The sequence below is a fragment of the Schistosoma haematobium genome, chromosome 7 (assembly GCF_000699445.3).
Source record: "Schistosoma haematobium chromosome 7, whole genome shotgun sequence".
Classification (NCBI taxonomy): domain Eukaryota; kingdom Metazoa; phylum Platyhelminthes; class Trematoda; order Strigeidida; family Schistosomatidae; genus Schistosoma; species Schistosoma haematobium.
The window spans coordinates 7,793,911-7,818,106 of record NC_067202.1 but is presented as its reverse complement, the minus strand read 5'-3'; the positions used below and the strand labels follow the sequence as shown (position 1 = coordinate 7,818,106).

Here is a 24,196-nt window from a genome sequence, read left to right as displayed (position 1 = left end):
CTCCCTGTCTTCCTTTAAACTAAGAGATTAAAATCACTTCATATCTTTCTTTCTACGAACCAATTCTTTCTTCTTGCACTATATCTCTATATGCAATCTTTCTCGTATATATTACCACCTTTGACCTAACCACTGCTATGAATCCGGTGTTCATCTTGTTGTGCTGATGCGGTATGGCAACCTGGACCGATGCACATATGTGCCTGGTCCTACGTTGTAGCTGACTGACTGACTGACTATGAGACTAAAGTTACTTTATGCCTTTCTTTCTACGAACTAATTCTTTCTTCCTGTATTATATCCTTATATGCTATATTTCTTTTATGTTACTACCAATGAAGTAACTGCTACGATTTTGGTGTTCACCTTGTTGTGTTAATGAGGTGTGGCAAGTTGAACCGATGCATATATGTACCTGGTCCTACGCCGTAGCTGACTGACTAACCGTAAGACGCAAACAGACCTAGACGGATAGCTGTACAAAACAAACATTTGTGTAGAAAGGTGATTAGAAGCCTGATTTTTAACAAAAGGTCAAAACATGGTGTCTTAGTCAAAATTTAAGTAGAAAAGTAAGTTTCTTCATTCAACTAAGATTCAATGAGTTAAGTTGTGCACGGCTACCGTTTGCTAATAAACTGACAAGTTCTACAACACTAAAATTGTTGTTCTATCGAAGAGCAAAACCGGATGAGTTGTACCGCTCTGTTTAAGAACAAGTGTAAATGCATAATCTTAATTAAGTTTAAAGGACATTGGTGTTTATTTTCAAAAACTCAAAGAATGGTAGGGATTTGGTCAATACATTAACGACCAGGTTTGAAAGTAACCAGATTAATCCAGTATATTGTTCCTAAATTCAGGATAAACTCCAGATCTTTACTGAAGCTAGGATTTTACAAATTACACTGGTCAGGACCATTCATACCTAAGAAACTGGAGAGTGAGCGAAAGGGATTTTAGAACTACGAAAGGACTAGAGAGATTTGAAGTTTTTGCATAATTTAAGGCTAAGAGAACGAAACTTAATCTTGTTATCATTCACGCTGACTAAAAAGCAACTGAGAACAAAATTGCCATAGAGGCACTGATTCATACCTTCATGAAGATAATTGCATCAAACTAACATTCAAAGGTGTGTAATTAATTTTACGGGACAGTAGAAGGTCAAACAGAATATTGAGTTAAGCTGCAGATATAACCAAGCTAACTTAAGAAGATTTCACACCATTGAACTAACTGTGAGAAGTAAACATACCTTGCTGATATTTGATGCCTTCATTTCAACTTTCTCGGTGAATATCTTCGTAGTAAGCTGAAGAAATTTTATAGAATATGCGAACCTACTGAACCGAAATTCCGGAACATTAGAGACAAAACTGTGATAACTATTCCCAAATCACGGAAAATAAAAAGACAGGCAAGACTGACTAGTGGAATCTCAGCTGATAAACGTCTTGTTACCTGGGAAAAAATCCATCACTGTCAATGACAAAACCAAAGAAGTCACAAGAAGTTTGTCAGCAAGAGGGTCCAAAAAACTTCCAACATTTGAGGCCTGGTTGGACACATTTCGGGCTATGAGCCCATCTAACTTCACATGTTTCATATAAAAAAGCCAAACAAAATCTTACCGTATCTGTGAATCCGGCAACGATAGTAAGACCTAAAGCCATACTCAAATCACAGCAAAAAATAGATTTAACAATAAAAGGGATAAGTGTGATTCGTGAAGCTGTAATTAAATTAGGAATCGTGAAAATCGTAAGTTGATTCTGTAGATCGTAGCAATTATCATATCAGAGATTACATCTTTTTTACGAGTTGAAAAGAAGTGGTTTACTGGTACTGTGAAAACATGACAGTGAACGACTGTCTTTTCAAGTAATTTCAAGCGACACTGAGGACAAAGTACACTGGTGTGAAAAGTACGACATGACTTCAGGTGCCAAACGACCTTCATCTTTAAAGGTGGCAGTAAACTGTAATGTACGATATCCAATATCATTGCGATGTCCTTGAGTATTGAGTTTGAATTCTTTGAACTCACTTGCTTTTGTTTCAGTGCAGTCCTAGGTCCTTTATGCACGGTTCAATAAGCTTTTTTTTAACTATTCAACTTCACTAGTTTCAGTTGGTTTGGCAGTTACTTATTCAGATTTGTGTAGCAAGGACAGAAGGCCCACGGTCAATGTTCTGCCTTTTCTAGTATGCTTCTGTGAGTGTCCAGTGTTCTCTTGAATGAGTCAACTGAAGATGCGAGTACCACTGCTTCGGGTAACGAGTTCCAAGTATTGACGACTCGGTGTGAAAACCTGTATGCCCCGGGTATTTTGTTCGTTGTTGGTCTTTCTGCTAGCCTGCTACGTCCCCTAGGATGTCACGATCTAGTAGGAAGAAAAAGAGGGGATATATTAAGTTCAAAAGCTTTTCTTATTATTCTATACATCAAAATCATATCACCTCGTTATCCGCGGTAGGACGGAGTAAAGAGGTCTAGCTTTCCAAGCCACCTTTTGTATGGTAAACCCCATAGTTCTGGAACTGCATCAGTAGCTGACCTCTGTACTTTTTTCAGGATATCTGAGTCACCTTCTAGGCAGGAGCTTGCAGCCTGGATGGAGTTTTCTAGCTTAGTATTGTGTAGGATTTTGTATATTGTATTGGAAATGGTAGTATCTAACTTGGTAATGTCCGTCTTACAGCCAGTGGGGTTCTAGACCTCTTAGCCGTAAACTCCCGGTAGCGGACAGTGGTCTTAAGATAATGTTTGACTGTCACTCCAAGATCCTTGCGAGACCGGGCCACAGGTATACGCACCTCCCCTATGCTGTACTTATTTACCACTGTATCCCTAATGTGCATATAGACACTTTGCTGCGTTGACAGGCATCAGCCATTCTTTAGACTAATTAATCACAATATTTAGGTCTGCCTGAAGCGCGCATGCATCTGCGTCTCCCATTATTTTTCGCCAGATTTTTACGCCATCAGCGTATAATTAAATCGGGGGCTCAACTATACTCGGGAGGTCATTTATACACAATATAAAAAGTTAAGGACCTAAGACAAAACCTTCAGGTACTCCACTGAGTACTGGTCTCCAGGTAGAGCACTTTGAATTTTCTGTTACTTTCTGTCTACGACCTACTATGATATCCTTAAGCCACCTTAGGAGAGATCCGGCAATGTCTAGATTTTCAGCTTCAATAGCAATCTATTTGCCGGCACCTTGTCAAATGCCTTACTGAAGTCCATGTAGACAACAACTATTGATTTTCCATTGTCTAGAGGTTTGCTATAAGGACGTCTATTGTGCGAGATAAACATCTTCTGAAACCATGTTGTTCGGCGTGTAACAAGTTGTTGGTTTCCACAAACATAATTATGATCTTTTCGATTATTCCTTCCAGTATTTTAACTACGACGCTGGTGAGGCTGACAGGTTTGTAGTTCAATACGAGTTGTCTTGGTACTGTTTTACGTAATGGAGTGACGATTAAACCCCTATATTCCGTGGGTAACACACCTTGATCATGTGACACATTGAATGGCGCAATTTGTGAGGCTGTAATATATTATGCAACTTGTCTCAGGATTTCGGGGTAAAGTTCGTCTGGTCTTGTTGACTTTTCCGTGCCTAAGATGTTAAAGCCTTGAGTACATCGTCTTGATCAAAGTTCACCGTGTGCAGACGGTTAGTTGACTTTCTATTTAGGTCTAGTTCTTCGTTAAGAGGAGGCTGCCAAGTGAAAACTGTCCTGAAATGGTTTGTCATCGCCTCTACTTTTTCCCGATCATCCTCTATTATTTTAGGTCCACTCCCTTCCTAATTTGGTTGAGAATCTGATACTGCATCCTTTTTCTGTAAGTTATGTACGAGAACAGTCTCTTAGGCTGCCAGCTGCGTTCCATATTTTATCTCAGCTTCCCGGATTTTAATTATACATTTATTTTCTACTGACCAATAGTGTTCCATGGTACTTTCTGTTGCAGAGCTGATATCAACGTTCTAACATTTCCTCTTTTGTCTTGGTAAACGTTGAATATTCCGGCTAGCTTGTATATCTTGTAATCGGAATGCTTTTGTCTCAGGGCAGTTGGGTTTATGGAGTCAGCAAACAACTCTCGAAAACCGAACATTTTAGGCGTAAATAGCATACTACCGGGTCCTTGAGATTGGTGTCTGGGCTGTAGGAGATGCTCAGTTATTACAGGCAGCTAAAAAGAGTTGATTAAGGACTTCACAAGCTCGAAAGAATAAAAAAGTAGTTAACGATAACATTGGTGATTGAAGATGAACGCTGAAAGTGGTTTCTTACTATCATTGAAACCAAACCAGTTTCCTAATCTTTTTTGATAACATTAACAATATATGTGATCACCGTCCCCTCTGTGCGTGATTTTCCAAGTTTCTTGGGTACAAAGACGGAGTTGGATAGAGAATGCTGCTGTGCGGCCTATGCACAGGCGTAAGGAAGTTGGGTACGAGGTGGAAGACTTACTTATTCGATTTCTCTGGATCATAAGGTCACTACTTAATTATTTAAATACATGTGTCATGTACACTACGTTTGTTCATGATATTCATGATCCGTACACACTATTCAGAAGGGGGGAATCTATCTGATTTATAACGACTTGACGAGCATCGATTTTGGAAAGTTTTGCTACAGAAATATTGTAAAGAACATAAAGATTAACCAAAGCGGAAAATGTACCAACACCAACACAGAGTGTCTTCTAAGGAAATCATCTGAAGACGAATTAAGAAGAACAACATGATGATCAGTAGGAAACGTGTCTGAAATTGAATACAAAGATAATATAACTGATTGGAATAAGGGAGGTTTTCCATGATTTGTAAACCATGATCCAGTAAAGATGCAAGTTGTAAGCCTTCTCAGTAATTATACGTCCAGCTGAGAAGATCATGTGGCTAGGAACCAATACCACTACAGATACTTGAAAGTCTCTGATGCTTGCTGGCAGAAGAAAACGATGGCTGGTATATAAAAAATATGGCATATTTGTTCTCATGAAGTAACTTCCCCATTGTGATCCATGCCAAGTCAGCGTTAGGAGTTTAGGTTTTCGGGACTGAGTGAATATTATTCACGTCGTGGAGATTTTGGGATGACACGATGAGAAACTAAATGGATGGTCCTGAAAAGTAAAAATGACATTTGGATGCCGGTAAATAAAGACAGCATTCGCTTTGAATCGACCGGCCTAGGGAGATTCTAATGTAGGTTTGTAACAACTTTGGCTATAATTAATACTATCAGAATATCTCAAACCAGCTTTGGTGCATTTCCTTTCAGTGGTTTTAATTCGTCAAATCATTATGCCTACAATTGCTTTGAACTAGCGTACCATATTCAGAGATAAATATGATACATTTTTCATATAATAATAACGATCTAGATTTAGTGTAATTGAACTTGAGATGCAGTGTGCCCAGTAAAGTTCAAACTAGTGATATACCTTAAGCCGAGGACATGAACACTGTTGAAGAGTTCCAGCATATGGTTGTGTTAAAAGACTTAGGCCCCGATAAATAAAACTACTTTTATTACCGCCTAGTGACAGATTTTATGAAAGCCTATTCGTATAACCTGTTTATGTCTTCCTGGATGGTCACTGAAATATTACTCTCTTCGATAGAAGTTGAGAATGAATAAAACTTTTGATTCATCAGAAAAAAATATATATATACATTATGTTTCTTGTTGAGATAAAAAAATCTCAGCTCGTCCTATATAAGTTCCCGTCAAGTTCTCTACTTGATTAACGCAGAATACAACACACAACTGATGGCACTCTAACGTATAGAACCCCCTACAGTCACTAATCTGAAGACATAAGAAAGCGGAAGAAGAGATTGTTAGGTGAAGACCAAAAATATACGGAAAAATATGTTTATTTATATTTTCCAGCCCTGAAAGACTGGTAATGGCTTATCGAAAAAGGAACAGTCACTTGTGCTTTCCTCATTCTGAAGGGCTCAGTTTAGTCTCACGTATAACATTTCGACCTATACACACACGGTATTTACACTCCGCTAGCACTGTCCACCAATACAACGTTATCAACAGACTGGTGTCAAATGTTGTTTTCAAGAGAACTCGTTATGCGATTCAGACAAAGATTTTAGGCAGATAATCTTTCGTGATTCGTTAGATAGTATTTTGCCTAATTTTTTATACGAAATAGCTGTGGCTTCGATATGAACTGGTAGCAATTCTCTGGCCAAAAACTGCGTGATAACAGTTCCTGTATGTTAACACAATCTTTAGTAAACACAGTGAATGAACTTTTTCGTTAAATCTAATCTGAACCATAAGCACCACTGCGCTGTGTAACGTCATATACCTTTTCGGCTATGCAACGCGACACTGATCGCCGAATGTGTACGGACAGAGGAATGTTGAGTTTCGAACATGTTAATCAGCAGACCGAAACCAGAGATTGTAGTTCAACAAATATAGACATTATTGAAGCTTACAGGAAAAGAATAAATTTTTTACGTTGTACCACTGTGGTCACCCGTGGGAAGTCCCTGTGCATACGTTACATGTAACGAAAATTTAACGAAGTGCACATAATGATTGTAGTTTAAGTGAAATAAAATTTAGGAGTTGTATGCACTACTTAAAAGGATAAAAGTAGGACATTGCTTCAAAACAAGATTGAGCAGTTACGTGCATTGGTCTTCAAAAGTCACCTAATTAGTTCTGAGTTTTAACTGTCGACCCTGACAAACTGCACAGTCAGTGAACGTCCCTAGATTGGTTTTCTGAAATAAAGTATAGTGAATCGGCTTGACCAGTACTCAATATCACTTCAGAGGCCCGCATATTGAAGGGCTCATTCGTCAATCAACTGTGGGACAAAATGAATATGAACACGAATGCAAGGCAATCCTTGCCGATGACAGGCAAGTTTGTTCTAGAGTTAAAAAGACCCTAATCTGGACTTGTACATATTTCAAGGAATTCTTTTCCATCTACTTACGTAGGACGGTTGACAGCCCAATTAGCTAAGACCACTTGTAGTCCCGTCTGATGGAGTTGTAAAACGTAACCACAGTCGATGCAGTCAACCGACTCAGAATTGTAAGCCATTTACAGAAAAAGCTGAAACGTTGCAGGGTCTTACCCCAAGGCTACACAACCCAATGACGATATATACTGACTCACTTCACTTTCACTAGGAAATACATAAGACATGAACAATAAACTACAGACAATCCCAAATGACAGGTAGGTCGCAACATTGTGCACCATGCACACAAGTATAACTCGCTGACTAGCGATTTAAAAATTACAATCATGTTATCTCAGTTGATATAACTTTGCAGGTGTATTGCCAGTCAAATTGTTACTGACAGTTAACTAAATCTTGCACAGTCCTTGATATTATGGTGAAAATACAGACCTTACGAGTCCTTGGTAATACTAAAGTCCAAAGACTGAAATGACTACATAACATTCTGGACTACAGATAAAATGCATTTACTTGTCATTAACAAACGTCTTTTAAACACCTGAACATTCTTGGGAGCAAGTTTAAATCAGATAACTCTCGAAGTGAACACTACTCAACCCAACCAACTGAACTACGTCGTAAAAGGCTAATCTGTCTTAATAAAAAGTGGGAACTTAGTTACGTTAAACACTTCTCTTCACCAGTCTCTAATAAATCACAATTGATTTTACGGTACCTGATAGAACAACGTAGACACGATAACTAGGAAATTGTATATTTGATTAAGAACGAATGAACAACATGTGGATGATATAAAAGAACTTCAAGACAGTGGAACCAAATAAATGGACGTGTAATATTGAAATGCAGATAATTAAATGGAAGATTTCGAGTTGGCGGTAGCGCGGCGAGTTCGCTTGGCCGGAGTACATTCTGACTCAACGTTTAGTGCTTCTGCCGCGAATTCCTGTGTTTTCATGCCATTTGCTACAGAACTGACATTAAGAGATGAATTATTTTGTTGCTTCTTATCATCAGCTGAACATTCGATTTCGGAAGTATCCTGACCTTGTGAAACATCAGGATTTTGTTCTTGTTTACCACCTGACTGGACAAAATCTGAGTTGTGAGGCAAATCCAGAGGTTCCATACCAAGAACCTAGAGAATTGGTTGTAAATAAACAGTAAAAAATTGGAATGCAAGGTCCATCTGGATTAGCGAAAATAAAAGCCTGGTTAATTTGTCTTAGCTAATTAACTGTCTCCTTTTAATTCACTGTTAACAAAATACAACATACCACTTTCTATATTTATCCCTTAACATAACGGGAGGTAGATGACTGGTGTTGGACGACAATAGTATACTATTAATATTAACAATTAAACACAAAAGTTACAAAGAAAAACGTGCCTGGACAGCTTAATATATCTTCAGGGCGGAGTGAAATCGATCTTTAGAGATAAAAGTCTAAACAAATTGGATAAGTAATTTAAAACGCAGGACAACTTGCTGGTGTAGAATGCATAAGAACTAGTCATATAAGAAAAAAGGTGAAGACAATTGGATTTTCCCAGTGGTGAATTAAGACAAGTATACAAAAAAGCTACATATACAAAGCGACAGTATAACATAGGAATACTATAGTAAAACCTAACAGTGATATAAACAAATGTGTGTTCTAAGGTGATTGCTTTCGAAAGGAGATGATCGTTTTAATCATTGAAGTCACGTATAAGAAAAACAATCCTAGAGCAGGAATAAGAACACTTACCTTGTATAATTGATTAAAAGCAATTTGTCTGACTATTTGTTGGGCTGAAACAGTTATTTTTTCACAAACTTCATCTGATATTCCATTAGAAATTGTAACATAAAATGGTTTTGTACACGCCACAGGTATATTGTTCTCCCTAGGAGAATCCTCAGTGTTATTTGAATTAGATGAATGTTTTATTGCAAAGAACAAATATCCATTTGCCATTGATTCGAAAAATCTACGTAGTAATTTGCAAGGATGGAAAAAGTCACTTGGTACAGAAAGCATATTTCTCGGTGACCCATACTGAGATGGGAGGGAAGTGAAACCAGAACGAATAACCATATTGTACTCTAAAGATAAGAGATGATCTAAGTGTACTTCAACATCCTAATAAAATAAAAGACAATAAAATATTCAGAGTCCACTAATGAACAAACACTTTAAAACGAATTTAGACATTAAACAGAACTTTATTACTTTTTAGCAATCCACTCGATGAAACAGTATTTAATACGATATATCAGTCCAGTTGCAAATACAGAAAGCTGGGGTCAAATGAATGTGTATAAATGACTGGTTATACTGGGAAAAATTAGGAATAGTTAAGAATGATACTGAGAGACTTTATATGTACGAGTAAATCCATTCTTAAAAAGGAAACTACATAAAAATGGAACTGTTACGCGTAACGCAGAACTAAATGAAAACTTACAAATTCATTTAATTCGATCCAGTATTCATTAGATTGGATAAAGTCGCGTAAAATACGACTAATTAAGAGTATCGGACCTCCGCTCGCAATATGCTGAATGGAAAACATACATGGTTAAAATCAAAATATGATATGAAAATAATCATCAGAACATTAAAGAGAAACCATCTGAAATTTCTTTTTGTCCAACCACTCCAGATCTTCAAACAGACTAAGTGAAAAGTGAGTGATCCTGTATGTGTTTTGGAGAAACAACATAAAGAGATAGTGAGAGATCACATGGTCCTGGCTAAAAAAGCCTATTGTATTATTTGACATGAGGTTCAAACATATAGTTTCGAGAGTGGTTTCAGGAGACTACGAATAGCGTTTGGTGAACTCGAATGGTCAGCACTTGTAGCGTATGAAGACAAAGAGAATGGTTGATCATGGACACATCAGAAATATTAGGAAGTTAGAGCGGAATTTGATCATGAATACTGTGATATCAGATGCTGTTAGAACTAATAGAGAGGTTGAGATATGCAAGGTTAAACTGATAGTATCTAAAATTTTACTTCTAAAAGAAAAGTACTAAATAACTTGGAAAAAGTAACTACTTTTTCAGACAAACTGAAATACTGAAGCACTTACTTGAAACCATGAAGCATGATCAAGAGCATCTATGGATTTGATGCACTTTTCTTTGGGAATTGGATGACCATCAACGATCAAACGTTGGACAACTGGTGAGACTTCTACACAAGGGAATAAGAACTATGTATATAATCACAACGACTAAAAGCGACAAACGTAGTCAACATAAATCTCCATGAACAACATACAGAATAAAATAGTAGAATAAATCAACAATATACACATTCAGTACAGTGAAAAATAAAGACAAGGAAAATCACAGAGGTGATCGGCTGAAAAGACTTAGTAAAATTTTTTGTATTTAAATGTATGTGTTGGGGGTTTAGGGACAGAAAAACTTATCATCAGTTCCAGATGAGTACATATATACAGTGTAAATATCCAAAGGACACTTACACGTTTTGTCTCATTTTTAAATTATAATAGGTCAAATTTTATTAAAGACTAATTCTATATTTATTGACCAACTGTATGAGCGAATGTCTTCACATTGCCCTATGCACAATAAACCACTAACTCCTATAACCGTATTTACTATTTACTGATATCTGTTGGTTCATTTACATGGGTTTCAAGTATGGCGTTAACAAGTATCCTGAATAAAAAGATTTAAAAACCTACATAAGGTCACTAGAATTGCTACTAACAAAATGTATCCATGATCAAAAGGAGAGTCAAAACCATAAATGCACTTAAAGCATTGGAGGAGAGTTTAGCGTTCAAACTGAGTAACAAGACATTTAGTGACAATTCCTAATGACATTTAGGATATTAGATGGAAAGGTTTAACAGACGCTGATATATTTTAGAAATTTCCGTCAGTGGTGTTTTTCAATCAGGCAACGATGATTCACCTGTGTGAATACCAGATGAAGGCAAAATATGATGGTGTACCGTGACTTCACAATGGTACTTATTAAGTCCGTTACATTTCATGGAGGAGTATAGTCCACCCACCAGCATTCTCCATTGAACTCTGTCCCGAGCAATCATTTTCAGTTGCTATTCATCCTTTGATGTCTGCTTACAATTCTCGTCTCAGAGTGTTCTTTGACCTTCCTCTTTCCTGGTTCCCATCAGGATTACAAGTTAGAGCTTGCCTCGTGATGCAGTCTGATGATTTCCACAATGTGTGTCCTATCCACCACTCCTATTGTTCTTCCATAATTCCCTCTTCAGATGGAAGTTGGTTTGTTTCCTCCCACAATAGGCTGTTACTGATTGGTATCCGGTCAACGGACATTCAGTATCTTGTGCAGACAGTTGTTTATAAATAATTGTACCTTTTTTATGATGTTGTGGTAGTTCTCGAAGTTTTGGCTCAGGCGGCCTGCTTGAATATCTGGGCTACCTGTTCCTCCGATCTAGATATCTCATCAAGTTATCTGTTTTGTTGTTTGTTTTAGCATATCATTATGTCTATTGTGCGCACAATTTATTCAGGCGCGTTTATGAAAAGTTTACAACCTTTCGCTATACGTGATACAAAAAGGTACAATCAGCGACATCATGGTGGCTGGCAATATGCATTGAAACGAATGAACATTAATCAAATGTGGATTGCCGAACTCCTAACATCTAACCGGTCATCATTCAAAATTTATCGTCACAATAGATAGAGGTATAAGAAAAGGAAACTTGTTGAAATACTTTATGCTGAGGATTCTATGTTGTACCAAAAATATAATGTTGAATAAAGCTTCTAATAAAAAAAATACAGCAGAACTATCTTGACGTTCGTATCGAAGATTCGGACTTTGATATTGGTTGACGGTTGTTTTGAGTTCTGTATGTTGTTCAACTGTAGAAATGCCGCCCTTGCTCTGCTAAACCTCGCCCTTACATCTGCATCCGATCCTCATTGTTCATCGATGGTGCTGACTAGGTACGTGAACTCTTCCACCTGTTCCAGGGCTTTTCCATGAAGTATGATTGGGTTGGTGTTCTCCATGTTGTATTTAAGGATGTTGCTTTTTCCCTTGTGTATGTTGAGGTCTACTGCTGCAGAGGCTTCTGCTAAACTGGTTGTCTTGACCTGCATTCGCTCATGTGTATGGGATAGAAAAGTCAGGTCATCTGAGAAGTCCAACTCGTCTAGTTGTATGTAAGCTGTTCATTGTATTCCTCAGACATAGAGGTCTTCATAATCCAGTCAACCACCAGAAGAAAGGGAGACAGTAAGCCGCCTTGTCTGACTCCGGCCCCTACTCAGAATGCGTCTGTCAGCTGTCCTCCATGCGCGACTTTGCAACATAGTCCATCGTATGAATGCCGTATGATATTGACGATCTTCTCAGGCACATCAGTGTCGACGAATGTTCCATAAGGTTCACCTATCCACTCTGTCAAACGCCTTTTTCATAGTCAAGGAAGTTGATATACAGTGACGAATTCCATTCAATTGATTATTAATAAGAATAATATATTCGTAATATCTGATTGGGGTATTACAAATATGATATTTTTATTGATAAAAATCTTCCCAATGCTCAATTTATTGGAACTTATAAAGTCAAACCTTGGTAATGATACACACAAATTCAATCGATTGTTCAACAATGATCCATAATGTCACTATTTGGTTTGTGCACGACCGATTCTTACGGAATCCGGCCTGTTGATATCTTCATACTCAGTGTTGTCCACTTTGATTTTGGGTTTTGCATCTTGTATCAGGCTGGTTAGTTCCTGAGCAACTTTTTCCTATCGACTGCAGCCTCAGAAAACCGGTTTTTATCTTCTTCATTGCTATCATTGGTGAATGTATTGGACTGGACAATATTCATTATGATCGCCTCCTTTGTTTTAAGGGATACTTTGATGAGCTTGGATTCATGAGATTTTCATCCTATAAGTGCTTTTCGTGCTCCTTTGGACAGCATCATAACTCCCTGAGTGTGTAGAGAATTTTCTTCTTCGTGACCGAAGTACAGCAGCATCTCTTCCGAATTTGTTATCTGTTGTCCAGCTTGGGTCTAAGGTGTTCCACTGATTACGAGAACCCCCAAGTTGTATCTTCTTATTTCCGTAGCAATTAGGTTGATCTCCCCGGTCTCCTACGTTGTCTGAACATTGCATGTACCTATGAAAATTGTTGCTCTGGTTGTTAGAAAGGGCATCGGTTAAATGACTTCCGAAGAATCTCGGCTTTCAACAAGAGGTGTCATAATTCTTCTGAAAGAAGATCCTGCAACTCTTAAGGCGGAATTTAAATGATTTTTTCTGGTTAGCGTTTTGTAGAAAGATTGTTTTATATGGGACGGGTTTGCTGATCCCATACCTAACCTTTTTCCTTTACACGGGCTTGTAACCGGCACTAACCCTAGAAGAGCTACAGGAGTGGCCTTTGAGGGAATTGAGATATTTGTAATATTTTCTGAGTCAGATCCAGAATAACTCAATCACCTATAATTCGAAACACAAGTTTCTATAGTGAGCTTGATGATGACGTTGTCAAGAACGACAATAAAAGTTCCACAATCAAACTTTGTAGCTCAAAGGACTTAACAAGAACACTAGAAATATGCTTTTATTGTTGTTTATTTTTCAAACTATCGTTAAATGAAATGACGGTGAAACATAATTCTCATTTTTATACTTGTATATTTCTGCTGAACCGGCACAGAATGAATCATTATAGTAATTTGGCTTTACAGGTCGTTATGATAACCTTTTTTCTGAGATAATTTCCTAATAATACTAAGAAATGTATTGAGGTTGATATGAATCATATACGAGTACATAAAACTAGTGCCTTATTGTTCGTCGCTGTATTTCACTCGTTTACAACATAAATATCTATAAAACAGTATGTGAACATGTTTCAGGGATGCAAAATGTATGACTTATGTTTCCCACTTAGGTGACTGATAAACGTAGGAACTGTCGGTCGCCAGGTAGAAAAATAAAATTGCATACAATGATTGTGAAAAACGTATTTTTAAAGACAGAATATAATTACCATTTTTATCTTCAGGAGCGGCTTCATTTTTTTGAACTACTATCGGGGAAGTTAAGTTGATTACCAGTGTTATAGTAGGCCATATCGCAGATTCGTTTTCTTTGCAAGCAGGTTTTAAATTTACTTCACAGGTGTCACTTTTATTCAGTAAGGATGGATCTGGACAGGACACAACGACCGTAATTGTTCCCATAGTAGGCTCTGCTGTGACAGTATATTGAAGACGGGATTCCAGTGACTGTATGAAAAAAATCAAGCCAACATATTCCAATCACAACCCAAGATCGATACCACCTTCAGGTTCATTGAAAATATCTCACAATAAAGAGATTTCTGAAGTTCACCCTAATGTAATGAACCTGCAGGATATATCGACTAGGGTTTTCGGAAAATTCTTGAAAACTTACAAAAAACTAATCATAATTTGGGTAGTCTAACATAGATCTAATACACCTTTAACGAACGGGCTAAATTATACTTACCAAATGTCTAGTAACTATATTTGAGAATATTAGCGCAGAGTTTTTCCACGACAAAGTAGTAATTTTTACCAATGATCACACTTGCTGCACAAGTCTAATCTCGCAGATCCAATTATTTCATAATGACAATAATGGAATGATATTTTTATGTCCTAGAAAAATACAAGTTATGTGATTTGGCAGAAGAGGACCGTATACAATGACGATAGGATGTGACTTTAGCGGATAGCGAATGATATACAGGAGGCGAAACCAATAAGACGGTAAGCTAAGTTGAAGGTCAGTCATTGAGACCAAAAATTAGTTTTAGATAAATGTCAGCGACAAAACTGTCACACATATTATTAATGAAGGTATTTAGTGTGCGAAAAACTTTATGAAAAGAGCTTTAAAAAGATATAGTCAGTTACGTTAAAGATGGCGGGCAGGTGTAACTAGAAACCAGTAAGACAGCTAAATTGATTAAAAGGTCGAAGAATAAACTGATCAAATGTAATGATTTTTCAAATGAATTCCGTCCTGTATTGATAGCTTATTAAATGCTTTCCAGGGAGATAGGATAGAGGAACATGGGGGTTGGAAAACCCTGAGCCTAAACTAATTGAAAGCAATGATTTGTCACCCAAGGGAATCAATCGTGCATGAAATCGCTGTGGTTCTCGGATACTAAGCAATTTCCTTTAACGTTGCTTTACTACCTTGTGCGCTAGATTTATTAAATTGAAAATTTAAAGGACGGTCTACTCGAACAGTACACAAGATCTCAAAATATAATAAAAAATAAATACTTTTTGGTACCCCAACTGCAATAAAATAAATATTTATGAAGCGATTATACTAAATTATAAACTTTCTGTAAACCTTAATAAAATTAGGGAAAAGATGGTATCCTCGTCCAAGTGGAATCCTTTAGACAGACTTAACTGTTAACCAGACTAATGTATTTTAAAAGTATAATTAACTTGGTTACAAGTGCACAATACATTTCCTTCTGAAAAATATCAGTTAGTCAGTCAGTAACAACGTAGAAGTTCGTACGTACGTACATCAGTTCGAGTTGCCACACCACATTAGCACAGAGATGCAGTGGTCGATTCAAATCCCGTAGTGCTAGATGTAGTAAAACTATAAGCTGTAATCAGAAAACTTAGGGTTTGAAGATCTTATTCAAGGAGTATGATACAGTGAAATGAATTTGGAAAGAGAAACAGGAAAGGGACATGAAGAATTCAGAAGATTAGGATTTGGGAGAACACAAAGAGTGTATGCACCTGCGCCATTGCAAACGATTTTCAGCCATGTCATTCGAGGTCTCTAACCATCGGTTGCTATCATCTCGCGGTCCCCAACCAGGTAGTCTACACCTACCAACATGACTCAGTCCACTTGTCAGTGACTTCATGGACTTGTGCCATGTTTTGGTCTGGCCACCCCTAGCTTTCTTCCAACCTACTCCTATACCACTGAACACCGCACGTCGAGACAGTCGGTCGTTGGGCATACGTAACACATGTCCCAGCCATCTCAACTGATGAAGTTTCACTACGTCATCAATTGATTTGCCATCCTTACCTGAAGCAACATTTTACATTTCGAGGGGGAGAATCGCATCCCGAACATGCTTGCATTGTTGCTTAGAGTGGTCATAAGACTCTGCATTTTGTCAGCGTCTTCACCAAATAAAACTATGTCATCAGCATATTCTAAGTCAACAAGTGAACCTCCCGGTAGAAGTTCAACCCCTGGAAATCTAGACGAGGAAAAATATTAGATAAATAATACCAAATATTGTGTAGGTGCAGAGAGAAATTAAACAATTCGTACTGTTTGGTAATTGTTGTCGGTGACTATTTACAAAATGTTAATTACTACAGGTCTTAATTACAACTGTTCTTGAGTAGACAAGTGTAAGATATCTGATAAAGTGAATAAAATTTATTCAATGATAAGTTATCAGAAAAGTGATATTTTAACAAAAAAACAAATAGAGCAAAGTAAACTAACCTCCATTAATTTTGTAATACTAGTTGATACATAAGTTGTTAACTCTTTAGTAGGCCATTTAGAACATATTAAAACTAGTTCTGCTGAATGTTCACCCCTTAAGAGTACATTTTTTCCCAATGCACCAACACGAACAACACCACAAAGCAGACGTTCACCAACTTTTTCTTCCAATTCATCCAGATTATTATCATCATCACAAGATTTAGCACATATGGTGGTATCAGGAAGATCTGATGCTGAACGCGCCTGTTTTAAAAGGTCGTTACTAACGCCTTTCAAGGAGCGCTCACAAATCGTTACAGCCAACATCATTGCCTTAATGAAGAGAAGACAAACGTCACAAATTAACGTGGACTAAAAAGAGAGCTGCTCATACTAACGGGCTGCTTAGATTGATATGGATGAAGTGGACTAGAAACCTGTGACTCAGTTATAGGAAGTTTTCATTACCGAACTGTCGAGCTTCATAGCTCAACTGGTGGTGTAGTTCAGGGAAAATACGGAATCTTTGGAAAAGAAATAGTGCTTGATACATTTCTTCCGTTTCCAATTAAATTAAAAACTCTTATTTAGTAAAGAAAATAAACGAATTCTAAATACGACATTGACCAATTAGTGATCAGTAATACACTACTAAGGTCGTATTTATGACCGAATGCTATCAGATTTTGAATGTGATTACTGAGGTAAACAACTAAAAACCGTGTAATACTGTATTTGGTGGTTAAGAACAAATAACAGGAAGCTAAGTTTGAACAACGCTTCAGCAATCGTCAAGAACGCCATTTCCTGTTAAAAAGGAAAGCCCACATATTACTATTACTCTACATAGTGATAACGTCTTCGATAGTGGAATTGGATGAGAGATCTTGGTTTCTAAAGTTTAAGTATGGTCTGCATATCAGTGTCAAGCAATATATATATATATATATATATATATATATATATATATATATATATATATATATATATATATAATCAGTACACCGATAGAAAAAATATAAGAATATTTCAATGGACAGACCAGCAGAACTAAGAACTAATACACAAAAGTAGAAATAAATTTGGACAAACGTTTCATAAAATTAATGTATCATATACAATGGTAGTTTATTAGTAAAAAAAATAATTACCTGAACTTCCCAAGCTGTCGGTAGCAAAGATGTGTGCTTAAAACTGATGTACCTGCTTTCTAGAGATTTATTAGGAGTTTGAGTCGTGTATATTCGAGGGACTTGTGCATGAAAACGGTCATATGGGATCCCACTCATACAATTTCCTGTCATACTGCTATTACGCAAGGTACTGAAACTGGGGAAACTGCTAGTATTTTGTTTCTGAAAACGTATAAAATTAATGTAATAAATTGTCTTTAACTAAGGATGAATGAAGTAGTATAAACCAAGTTACCAAAAAGATGTTTTGGATCGCAAAATGTTTTTAACAAGACTCAGGGCGTAAAATCTTAGTATCATTAACGTATGAACAGTTGGCTTTATTATCCAAGTAGTTTAAATATATGATCACTTTTGATAAATTGTAAGGGGATAATTATAAATACTTAAAGATAAGTGATTAATTGACTAGCTTTTACAAACGTGTGCTCAATTAATCTAGAACCATACCATTCATCCGCTTTGTGAATTATTTATTTGGTTGTCAACAATGCGTTTTTGTAATCCGATTAGTTAAAATCCATACAGCATAAACGGCTTTGACTCGATGTTGCCATTTGAACAGGCATGGTTGTTTTGCTATTCTCTGTATAACGCTTAATTAGATTTTATGAAATCTCGAATATTAATGTGTTTTTTTTTTAACTATGATTAAAAATCATCGAAACAAAGCAATATGTATTTGTATGATATATAATTGGCAAACGTAAAGAATAGTTGTGAAACATTCTTTTTTATAAAGTATATCAAGTGACCAATATCTATTTCTGTGCAGTACTAACATTTGAATACGTAATATTATACTGTTATAAAAGACTTATTGCGATTGATGAATTTCCTTCTTAAAATCACGGATTGATTTTAAACAATAATCGGGAACCAACAGTGTCTTATATACAACTTTCATTATGATCAATCCGTGATGTAGTCTGTGAAACCCAAAGCTTTCCACAAATCTTCTGTAATAATAGTAATCATGTGCTCATCTAATGACTACTTTCAAGAGGTAATCCTCGGAGTTCTAGTGGAAAGCCGAGTCCAATAATGCCGGGAATGGAGTAGTTATCCATCGACCGCACTGGAAGATGGGGTCCGCAATATCGTGTACATACTAAAACTAAACATCTAAGCCATTGTGCGCCGGACCAGTGGTTTAAAGGTTAAGTGTTCACCGCGAGGTCCATGGATTCAATTTTTGGAGGGGTCGCAAATGTTTATTGGTGAGGAACCCCATTCTAAGATTAAATAGCTGTCCATGGTTTTCGGTTCTCAATCGTCGTGAAGCTAAGATCAGTTAGTGATGCAAACTATGAAATAATATATTGAAAAGTAATGTTATAGAAGTAATTATGATTTATCAGTCAGAAAAATATACTAGTAAACTTTCGGAATATGAGAAGACAGTAAATACTAATGGTCTAGACAGAGTAAATATTGTTAGTAAGAGAAAACTATGAACCCACTGGTTCGTTACGTCTCGTTTTCTTTTCTTTAGCTGCTATCACTTTTCGACGAAGTTGATTTCCTGGATTTGGATCGACAATAAACGATGGATCGACTTTCTTTTTGTACTGTTGACGATGACGACGACCACGTAAATGACATTCACGAGAATCTGGATTTGAAAATTCACAATCACATAACTTGCAACGATATTTAACAGTTTTGTTGTTGCTATTAATAATCTGATTGGAGAGAAATTTTTTCGAAAAGGAGAGAAAAGCGGTAAGTGAATTATGACTTAAAGGTTATATCTCAAGACCAATAAGATTCCAACAAACCCTTGACAACTTTATAGTTTGTAGAAATCTCAGTTTTGTATGTTAACATTTTACAATATCCTTTATCAAATTAGTCAGTTATACACAATCCAGATACCTGGCACACATGTGCATCCACTTAAATTGCCACACCGCAACCTCATTAGCACAACGAGATGAGCAAATTCCTGAGTAGTAGAGGTGTGGTGTGTGCTGCTTATGTCGACATAAGTAGGACAACGCCAATCAGAAGGTTGGGAAGATTGAATCGAAGAGAACGGGAACAGAGAGTGATTGTTGCGGCAATGAAGGAACGATGGAGTTTGAGACAATTGATGGAGGATTTGCAAATGTATTGAATGCATGGTTTTTATATTTTACGAAAGAACTCAGTAATTTTGTATTCTAATACATTTGGTTGTCTTCACTTATGTTCTCGTTCATTACAGAGGTAGTAACAGTATTAGTAGTAATAAAAAAGGATTGCGCATCGAGGATAAAACTCGAGGAAATATGGATTAGTGCAATAGTAAAAAAATTATATGGTAATTTAAAAATTTGGGATCTAAAGAGAGATAAAGAGTGAGTGAATCAGAGAGATCGAGAACGATTTTGAGCCATATCATTCAAACTATCTAATAGGTTCAATTGTCTGACTCTATCTGGAATGGTGAATGGAACGAGCGATATAATATAAACCTTCCACTTAACCCCGTTTGGGTGACAGCGATGAGAAAAACCAAATACAAACTAAACATTCATTTGTGCAGACAAATGGTAAGAAGTGAAACATGAAGGAAGGCTTCTCAGACTACTTAGTTAAAACATGGCTCAATATTTATAGCCATGAAAGATATAAACAACTATACAGATAGATACGTACAATCATACACACACGCTCAAGGTCGCATATATGAATGACTAGGAAGATTAGAATATTTTAACTGTTCAAAAGTAAGGATAAATCGTTCAGGAGTATAACAAAGCTAGTTGCTATACTCTAACCGCCAGTAACGATAATTATGCGGACCCCAACCAAATAGTCTGAACTTACCTACATGACTCAAGTCCAGTAATCACTGTCTTCATGGATCGATATCATGTATTGGTTTGGCCCCCCATAACTTCTTTTCAATCTACTCCAACATTGGTCGTCATCACATGTCGACACAGACGGTGGATGGGGACACACAAGTCAAATTAAGAATGTACTTCATGATGAAAGCAGCAGTTCTGTACGCGCATTCTGTACGAATCATGTCAACTGCTGAGGTTTGGTACTACCTTCGAGTGTTTTATTTTACTTAACTTTAAACCAGACATTCAGAAAACACGTAATTAAAAGCATAATAATGTATATTACATAAGCTCTTACAGTTTCTAAATACTCTTGTCCAACAGCAGGTAGTTCAGGACCAGCAAGTTGTTTTAAATCAATATGTTTCATAAACGTGTTTTCCGTAGGATTTGTTTTACTTTCATCCGCTTCAACTGCAGTAAAGATAAAAAATGTATTCTGTAGTAATGAATGATAAAGAATATCAAAACTTGCGGAAGCAACCCATTTAAAGTTGATCGTAGTAAAAACTGAAATTTATTTCAGCGGTACCAGAATATGAAAATGAAATCGACAATGATACACTGTTTCGTCTCATTTAATTAAGGTAAATAATCAACAATAATGAGTCAAGCAAAATCACGTTTCCTTCACACAGACAGAATAAGAACTCTCACCTCAAAAATGCTTTGTGAAATTTTTAACAAATATCTTAAACGAAGGTACAATTTAACAATTTAAGTTAAGCAATGACTAGTGAGCACTGTGAAGTAGCGGATTCAAAGAAATGGGGAAAAAATAAAACCGTAAACAACCTGCGAAAATCTAAAAATCCTCACCTGGTTTAGCATCGTCAGCGGCAGTGGCAATCATATCTGCCACAATAGCTGGTACAAGGGGATCATCAGTTTCTGGAATTGGTTTCCCCAATTCCTTGTGTAACTTGAGAGTACGTTGATGCTGTCTACCAGATAAATGGGCAGTATAAGAGTCGGCACCGGTGCAACCAACATCACAAAGCTCACAACGTAATTCTCGTGAAGCTGAGTTAATAATTAATGATGAACTTCCATCGGTAGAGACTTCCTGTTTTAATTTTTCAATCGCTTCAACCTAACAGTGAAAAATGATAAAAATAAGAAAACGACTCATGTTAAAATGATATTAAATCAACTATTCATAGTATTTTATTCATGGGAAGACAACGAATTGAGACCTAACAGTTAGTTAATGTTTTAAATTTGGCAGTTGGGAATACTAGCTTTAATTCATGCACCTGGATATTGTAATTCCGTTATTGACTAACGCGATTAAAGTCGATGATTATACACGAGGATAAGTGACATATATTTCAACAACAATCATCATTACGATCTACATGGAGTCAGATACGCGGGCCACTAAACTGGTGAGCCCTTCCGACCACACCGTTCGATCTAAATGACGATTAAATTACGGGCCCCCACTAAGTTGGTAAGCCCGCCGACGACGAACAAATTCAGCGAAGCCAGCGCAATCTCCAATCCGACGCAATTAGCAAAGCCTGTGCAACATGACATGGACATGCTCAAGTCATATTATCTTATCGATACTTTGTCCTCATGTCAACTATTCTCATTGATCCATTTGTCGGATCGTTCCATTACGATTCAAATTATCATTATATGCTTATTATTACATTATTGTCAATATCATGACCGAATGTGGATTTATTAATCTTGTTCGTGCTGTCATTAAATTATGACATTTTCGCAATCATATCACCCACCGAACAAACTATCATTTTATGAACATTCCATGTTATGACATTCAGAACCCATCGGGATATTTTTACTATTCAAAAACGTGAAATTTTCCTGCTTTAAGTGAGTTCGTTCCAATTTTTTCCATGTCATTTTGATCTAATATTACATTCATTCACTTAGTCGAGGTCATTATTTTATGTTATCATAACATACATTTTTCATTTCAAAATCGCCTCCTATTATGTCTGTGGATGCCTCTAACTAGCTGATTAGTAACAATTACGTTCATTTTATCTATTTGTCCATATGTATAACCACATGCTGCATCATTCATCACCCAAATACATTCAAGTAATGCAACTACTATTCTATTCCCATCGCACTGTATATCAAAACATAGAGTTTAGAGCTGGTCTCTCAAAGATACACTCTTGTTCGCCACATCCAAGTCAGTCTCATACGTCGCCATCGCTAATCATATGTATTGGTATTTTTGTCATGCCTCGGTACGGTTTTGTAGCAAACGAGGTCGACCGCATCTCCCTCAAACCACACAAACCACTCTAGGCTTCACGACCAAAAAGGAATACGACTCTACGTACCTCGTCTACTCAGTCACTATTCTGTTCCTCTGGTTATTCTACTAATACATATTTAACGATAACTCAATGCATCTGTCATAACGCAGACGACAACGTTCACTGAATTCACAATTTATGATCATTATCAATTGCAGTACAACAACGAATATCACCAGTCGATGCAGTTATCATATCACGACTTGACTATTATTATCCTACGAACGGGAACTACGTATTTAAATTCGAATTCACTCATCGTTAGTCGATGCTATTTACTCTACTTCGGCTCAGGAGAACATATATTTAACATATTTCACTATTTTGTCGGCACCACAGACCGATTTCTGTCGTATTCTACTTTACTTATCTTCATGATTTGTTTCGCTGTCATACTGTTAGCGGGACATAGACTGGATTAAAGCATGCACAATGCATGATTGCTTTGGTGCACGCTGATTGGCTAATCCTTATCCAATCAGCACTAGCCGATAGTTGGAGAATACTCTAGAATCTTCTCACGTAAAAACTATAAATATACTAACGTTTTATCTATTGTGCTTACTACTTGCATCTTACTTCCATCTAACCTTGTTATTTGGAATATAATCTCTTTCCTGTTCAACCGTGTTCTGATTTGGGGTCTTGTCGAGTGATTTGGTGTCCAAGATTACTAAGCAATAGGAATAGCTGGGTCATACCGTAGAAAGAGATTACAACACATACCCACAAACAATTTATTACTATTTTCACGATATTTTGAATCACTCATACAAACTTGTTATTTTATCGTCCAGACAGTCATAGCATTAGTACATGTAAATTTTCTGTACGCTCATTAATTTGCTCATATTCGCATGCTAACGTTTCCATTTTTGTCCACGCCTTTGCGATATTCATGTATTCTTTTACATAAGTATGACATTTTCATAGAATACAATCGCCGCTCATGTGACACTGTATTTTACCGAGTGTTGTACAATTTTTTTCTCTACTTATTGTTAACGTTAACTACACATCACTTTAGTGTTATTTTCGAAAACAGACATTTTTTTAATGTGCTATTTTCTACAAGGGGGCTATGTAGTGTCAGTTATTATGTTAAAGCCCACATACCTTATTCTAGCTTTCGGACATCCCATTCTATTCATTCTACTTGAGTCGTATTTTGACCTTGTTAATTATTCGCTTATCAGTCTTGACAGAATAACGTGGTTTCCAAATTATTTAACATCGGCACTAGTAGTTGATAAATTTCATGCAATTGGTTCCCTTTATGAATTTAAATAAAGCAAGAACAAATATTGGTGCAGAATAGTATGAATTCATATTA

The 24,196-nt window shown here is 36.7% G+C and overlaps 2 protein-coding genes across 3 annotated transcripts in view; both read right to left on the bottom strand.

Moving 5' to 3' along the window:
- The window catches only part of CRLS1 (cardiolipin synthase), a 46,908-nt gene extending 44,901 nt beyond the window's left edge, over positions 1-2,007 (bottom strand). Inside the window, exons 1-4 of the mRNA XM_051217909.1 lie at positions 1,635-2,007; positions 1,465-1,594; positions 1,348-1,430; positions 1,259-1,315 (exon numbers count right to left, since the gene is read on the bottom strand). Coding sequence (XP_051064344.1) covers positions 1,259-1,315; positions 1,348-1,430; positions 1,465-1,594; positions 1,635-1,676 — 312 coding nt within the window. The 5' untranslated portion in view covers positions 1,677-2,007. The remainder of the gene's footprint in view (positions 1-1,258; positions 1,316-1,347; positions 1,431-1,464; positions 1,595-1,634) is intronic.
- A 5,737-nt stretch (positions 2,008-7,744) lies between these two features.
- The window catches only part of MS3_00009528 (uncharacterized protein), a gene marked incomplete at its 5' end in the record, with an annotated part of 31,570 nt that continues 15,118 nt past the window's right edge, over positions 7,745-24,196 (bottom strand). Inside the window, 10 exons of one of the 2 annotated variants that reach the window (XM_012937305.3) lie at positions 7,745-8,149; positions 8,763-9,137; positions 9,463-9,555; positions 10,096-10,199; positions 14,060-14,297; positions 16,546-16,863; positions 17,682-17,885; positions 19,187-19,408; positions 20,859-20,974; positions 21,380-21,653. In XM_012937305.3, coding sequence (XP_012792759.2) covers positions 7,865-8,149; positions 8,763-9,137; positions 9,463-9,555; positions 10,096-10,199; positions 14,060-14,297; positions 16,546-16,863; positions 17,682-17,885; positions 19,187-19,408; positions 20,859-20,974; positions 21,380-21,653 — 2,229 coding nt within the window. In that variant the 3' untranslated portion in view covers positions 7,745-7,864. Of the gene's footprint in view, positions 9,556-10,095; positions 16,864-17,681; positions 17,886-19,186; positions 19,409-20,858; positions 20,975-21,379; positions 21,654-24,196 lie in introns of both variants that reach the window. The other variant, XM_051217908.1, reaches the window with a different exon arrangement.